General features: G+C 41.3%; 1 protein-coding gene across 1 annotated transcript; it reads right to left on the reverse strand.

Moving 5' to 3' along the window:
* Positions 1-213: 213 nt before the first annotated feature.
* On the reverse strand, positions 214-543 carry LOC110699801 (protein NYNRIN-like). The gene has a single exon (XM_021877314.1). The coding sequence runs from the start codon at positions 541-543 to the stop codon at positions 214-216; it is 330 nt and encodes a 109-aa protein (XP_021733006.1).
* Positions 544-6,622: the final 6,079 nt, after the last annotated feature.

Raw genomic sequence — 6,622 nt, forward strand, 5'->3', positions numbered from 1 at the left:
CGGAGTAGATTGTGTTGCATTCTTGTATGTCGTCCTATATGCCCAAAGTGCTTCCCCTATCTTTTCATGCCAATCACGCTTAGACTTTGCAACGACCTTGCTTAGCAAATTACAAAATGTTTTGTTAAATGCTTCAGCTAGACCGTTTGCAGGAGCATTGTACATGGATGACTTATGTTGCATGAACTTAAACTTTTGGCAAAGGCTATTCATCTAGTTGTTGACGGATGGTTTTCCGTTGTCAGTGATGATTCGTTGAGGTACTCCATACCTATAAATGATATGGGTGCGAATGAAGTCGACGACATTTTCTTTTTTCACCTCACGAAGGGGAATAGCTTCAGCCCACTTAGAAAAGTAATCAGTGGCAGCTAGAATGTAAGCGTGACCACCAGATGACTTTGGTGTGATTGGACCAACAACGTCAAGACCCCATCCTTCGAATACAGTTGGATGTAGTGGTTCTGGGGGTTGGTGAATGAAGTTTTCATGAAATTGACATGCTTCACACTTTTTAGAGAACTTCATGCAATCTTGAACCATTGAGGGTCAGTAATATCCCATCCTTTTAATACGATCATGAAGCTTCGGACCAGATTGATGAGCTCCACAAATCCTTGAATGAAATTCCTCTATTGTTTTGGCTGCCTCTTGATCTTCTAGACATCTTGACCATAGCTTGTCAAAAGACCGTCTATAAAGAGTCCCTTTGAAAAGAATTAAACGAGAGGCTCGGCGGCAGATTTCTGTTCGATGTCGTGGATCATTAGGCAGTTTTTGGTGATCTAAATAATCAATGATTGGTTGACGCCAATCTTCTTTGTCAATTTGGCAGACAGTGATCATGTCAACTTCCTCGATCTCTTCATCTTTAATTTCATATTCTTCAGGAGCAACTACCAAACAATTACAAACAGGCATCCTCTGCCCCCAGTGCCAAAGTGGCTGCAAGACCGGCAAGCGCGTCAGCCATCTTGTTAGCACTCCTTGGAACATGGCTTAGCCTGACAGTGTCAAATTTATCAAGAAATCTTGATGCATGTTTTTGATAAGGAATTAAATCCTCTTCTTGACTTCATACTCGCCTAAAAGTTGGCTTATAACGAGTTGCGAATTGAATCTCCATGAACATCAAGATCTTGAATTCCCATTTCAACCGCCATTTGAAGACCCAAAATGAGAGCTTGGTATTCAGCCATGTTGTTTGAGCACAACTGAGTTAACACAAACGAGTAAGGCAAGACATGTCTCTTTGGTGATACAAAAACTACTCTTGCTCCCACACCATCATGACAAGCAGCTCCATCAAAATACATTTCCCATGGTGGAAGTATTTCAATGTTGAACACATCTTCTCCGGGCAAATCAACGGAAATCTCCCATTCAGGTGGTACTGGGTGATCGGCAAAGAAGTCAGCGATGATGGCTTGTCCTTTGGCAGAATTTTTTGGTACGAACACTATATCGTACTGTTTGATGAGTACAACTCATTTCGCCAGTCTTCTAGACAACACTGGTCTTGAAAGGATTTACTTGATTGGGTCGGTTTTGGAGACGACATGGACTGTATGAGCTTGCATGTAATGCCTCAATTTTCGGATGGAAAAAATTAATGCAAGACAAATTTTTTCAATTGGCGAATAGTTCAGCTCGACACCCACCAATGTTCGACTCAAGTAATAGAGAGTTGTCTCATTGCGATCTTCAATTTCTTAAGCACACATTGCCCCCAACGATTTTTCTTAGGCAGCAATGTAGAGGATTAGAGGTTTTCCTTTGACTGGTGCCCCCAAAACCGGTGGAGAGGACAAATACTTCTTTACATTGTCGAATGCCCTTTGACTTGACTCATCCCATTTGAATGGAGCATCCTTTTTCATGAAATGACTAAATGGGTGACATCTTCCTACAAGATTGGAGATGAACCTCCGAATATATACAAGGCGTCCCTGGAGACCACGAAGTTCTTTGAGGTTTCATGGCTCAGGCATTTCTTGGATTGCCTTAATCTTGGTTGGTCAATTTCAATTCCCCTATGTCTTACGATGAAACCTAAAAAATTTCCCGCGGTAACACCGAACGCAAATTTGAGAGGGTTCATTTTCAATTGACATTTGCGAAGTCTTTCAAAGATTTTATGAAGGTCACCTAGGTGATCCTCCCTCTTTTTAGACTTAACCACTAGATCGTCTACATAACACTCCATAATTTTGTGCATCATGTCTTCGAAGATCTTTTGCATTGCACGCTGATACATAGCTCCGGCATTTTTTAAACCGAATGGCATGACTTTGTAGCAAAATATCCCTTTTGGGGTGCGAAATGTTGTGGCTTCTTGATCTTCAGACGCCATGTGGATTTGATTGTATCCAGTTGTGCAATCCATGAATGACAATGCCTCATGTCCAGTGGTGGCATCGATCATGATTTCCGTGACTGGAAGTGGGAAGTCATCCTTAGGACATGCTTCATTTAAATCGCGGAACTCTTAGCAAATTTGCAGTTGTCCATTTTTCTTCCTTACAGGGACAATGTTTGCTATCCATGTAGGGTATTCGACTTCACGAATAAACCCAGCATCAATGAGTTTGTTCACGTCAGATTCAATTTCCGGGATCAACTCTAGCCTAAATCGCCTTTGTGATTGCTTCTTTGGGCTGACACCCTTTTTGATTGCCAATCAATGGACGACAACCTTCGGGTTGAGACCCGACACTTCTTTGTAACTCTATGCAAAAACATCTTTAATTTATACTCAAAGAGTAATTTGAAGTATTCTTGCTCTTCCGCTTGGGTGAGAAGAGCACTAATGTATACAGGGCGTAGGTCTTTTAGAGAACCAAGATTTAACTCTTTTAACTCATCTACTGTTTCTTACCCCCCGTATTCAAGTGTCTTGGGAGTTTCATCAGTCTCTATTTCCTCATCGAGGTTTGGCCCCTCTTCGGCCGTCACATGATTCGTGGAAACAATCTCCTTGTGTTCCTCTATAGCATGGTCTGACGACTCATTTTGGTTGGTGAAAACCACAGTGCGAACTTTTGCCCACTACTAGAAAATAGGCTATTACCGACGGATTGGTTCCGACGGACAGGAAATTCCGTTAGAAAAACCGAAATTACCGACGGAATTATATTCCTTCGGATATTTCCGACGAATTCAAAAAATCCGTCGGAATTCCGTAGGAAATTTTCGACAGAATATAATTCCGTCGGAATATTTATAATTTCCGGCGGAAAGCTAAATTTCCGACGGAAATTCCGTCGGAATATTTAATTAAAAAAATAAAAAATCCCCTTTCCGCCCCATTTTCTCTTTCCTCTTCTCTTTCTCTTTCCTCTTCTTTTTCTCTTTCCTCTTATCTATCACTTTCCTCCGCCTATTTCCTCTTTTTTTTTCCCGGATCCTCTTCTTTTTCTCTTTCCTCTTTTCTTTCCTCTTCTCTTTCTCTTTCCTCCTCTTTTCTTTCTTCTGCTTCTTTTCTGTTCCTCTTCTTTTCCCCCTTTCTCTGTTCGTCTTCTTCCTTTCCCCCTTTCTATTCTCTCGTCAAAACCGGCGCCATCCAACAACTACAACCACGACGCAATAACGGCTACATCAACACCGTTACGAGCCACCCAACAACAACAACCACTGTCAACAACAACAACCACTGTCAACAACAACAATCACAACCACTGTTGACCAACACCAACAAAAACGGCGCAACAACAATGGCGCAACAACAACAGCGCCACCCACCCTCAAGGTTTTTGTTTTGTAGATCTAGTTTTAATTTAGGTTAGATTGTAGATCTAGTTAATTTTTTATGTAATTGTAATGTTAATTATAAATTTGATTAGATAATTGTATATTTATATATTTCCTTTAATTTTTGTTGTTTAATTATCGTTTTTTTATTATTTTTTTATGAAATTCGGTTAAAATTTGTAGATCTACTGGTTTTGATATTTTTGTATGGTATTTTTCGATTTTATTGTGTTAATTTTCGTATTTTTGGGCTAATTTATGTTTTTTGGGGTTAATTTTCTATTTTTTGGAGTTAATTTTTGGTGTGGTGATGTCGGTGGTGGTGTGTGAAGGTGGGATAGGGGCTAGTGTGGGTGGTTTCGGTGGTGGTGGTTGGTGAATCTGGGTTAGGGTTCGGTGGTGGTGGCTAAGGGTGGTGGTGGGTGGGTGGGTAAGGGTTAAGGGGGAGGGTTAAGTACGGTGGTGGGTGGGTTAGGGTTAATAGGGAGGGTTAAGTACGGTGGTGGGTGGGTATAGGGGTAAGGGGTAGGTGTGGTGGTGGGTGGATTAGGGTTGTTGGGGCTGGTAGCGGTGGTGCTGGTTTTTTTTTTTTTTTTTGGCAGCAATTTCTGATAGAATTTCCGATCCGTCGGAATTTTCGGCGGATTTGTATTTCGTCGGAAATTTACGACGGACTTTTCGGTGCCGGAAAACCTCTTCTGACGAAAAAATTTCCGTCGAAAAAGGTCGTTTTTCCTACAAAAGGTTTTCTGACAACCGGTTCCAACGGAATTCAGGGTGATACCAATGGAATTTTTCCGTCAGAAATGGCCTGTTTTCTAGTAGTGGCCTTTAAAGGTTGTTACTCAGTGATATCTATGTCTTGCGTTCGCTTCATGCGGGAGGGAACAATGCTCTTTAGCTTGTCATTTTTCGTGACATTGTCTTCCCTTTTCTTTATACCACTAAAAGCTGACTGTCTTTTTTTTTTTTTTTTTTGCTAGAGGCATTTGTCATGCCTACGCGGTTAAAGACAGATACTTTCGCCTTTAAGGTTGAGAGCTTGAAGTTTCTTTCACCATATGGTCACATTCTCCAAGCCTATCGAACACTGATATATGAACCCTCGTAGTAGATCGTCGAAGTCGATCAAATACAGAAGTTTTAGGAGGGGGAACATCATTCTCACCTTCATCTTCCTTAAGTTCCTCGGCAGTAATGTACTATGAGGAAAAGGTGTCCACTTTACGCCACACACCAATTTTGATTGATTTGGGCCGGTGAAACCCTAGGCTTGCTTTGGATTCTTGATAATTAGAACCATAGTCAAGCGTTTTTTCTGAGTGTCATTGAGTCCGTTGGGTTTAATTTCAATGACCTTACCCATAGGTGTCCCGACTTTGCCAATAGCTTGTATGCATTTTGGCCGAACTTTGCTTTGTTAAGCTCTTTTGCCTTAGATGACTCTGTTGATAACTTAGAAATTTGGTTTTGAGTTCCTTTACCTAATGGCACAGTTGTTTTACTCTTCAAGCTTTGGAGAGTAGTGTCATTCATTGGCTTTGCTACCTTGGCATCAAGGTTAACCTCTCGACACTCCAAAGGTGACTCTCCCTCCTTGCGACGTGACTTTGGGATGTATCGCAAAATAGGAGTCGAGAACTTTGACTTTTCTTTTATGACGGGCTGAGAGTCACCCTTTTCGTCCACTTCTTCCTTTTGTTGTGGCTTCTCTTTAACTAGAGATGTCTTTTTGGCACTTGAAGATAGAACAACGCTCTCCTTAACTTCTCTTTTTCCTGTTGAGGAGACTTGTGAAGGCAGTATCTCACTTGACGCCTCTTCTTCAAAAAAAACTTGGCATCAACAAAGTAAGAATCTGCTTTGCTGAAGGGTTTAACATCCCCATTTATCTTCTTTTCACCTCCACGATAGTACTTGAGACATTGATGGAGGGTCGATGCAACAAAACCATTCTCGTGCAACCAAGGGCGTCTTAGCAACATTTTGTATGATGTCTTTGTGTCAATCACATAAAAGAGAGTCGATGACGTTAAATCTCCCATTGTGAGTTCTAGGCGTATTATGCCTATTGCACGCTCACTGTCAAGGTTGAACCCTTGGATCACTATGCAACTGTTAGACAATTAATCCATCTTGATTCCTAACTCTGTCATAGTACATTTTGGCATGATGTTAACAGCGGATCCACCAACAACTAAAATGCGACTCACTTTTTTATCACAGACGTACCCCGACACAAACAAAGGTCGATTGTAGGGTTTTGACCCCATCAACAAGTCATCGTCTTTGAAAGCTAAGGATGCATTGCACGACACACATTTTGTGGTATCCTCAACAGGTTCTCCAGCATTTTTCACCTTATCGGCATACAACTCTGGGTGTTGGAGTGCAAGAGACACCTGTTGACACATCTCCTTAGGCAAGTGAAAGATTTGCCTCCATCCCATGCGTGACGGAAGAGCATCCAAGACAGTAGATATTTTTGGATCTACTACCGCCTTAGATTGTTGTAAAGTTGATTTTGTTGATGTTTCATTATCAACTTGTTCCTCCTCACTTTCCACAAAGAAAACCGTATTTGTGGTAACCACAGTAAAGTAGTTTTCTAGGAAATATTCCTCCAAAGTTACAGGAGACAACGGCTTTTGCTCAAGAAAATCAATAGGGAGGACCTTTTTCTTGCTGGCCTCTTTTGTTTTCTTTTTCCCTTTTGAATGATTGGATTTTCTCTTCCTTTGTTGCTTTCTTCTACGATGTGAAAGTTGTGGTTTAGGAGTATACACTTGTTTCCTTGGCCTTCTCCTTGTCACCAATGTCGACCCATCGTCATCGTCTTCATTTTGGGAGTTAAGATGTGTAGGGTGTTCAA

Source organism: Chenopodium quinoa, unplaced genomic scaffold (assembly GCF_001683475.1).
Source record: "Chenopodium quinoa cultivar QQ74 unplaced genomic scaffold, ASM168347v1, whole genome shotgun sequence".
NCBI classification, from domain to species: domain Eukaryota; kingdom Viridiplantae; phylum Streptophyta; class Magnoliopsida; order Caryophyllales; family Amaranthaceae; genus Chenopodium; species Chenopodium quinoa.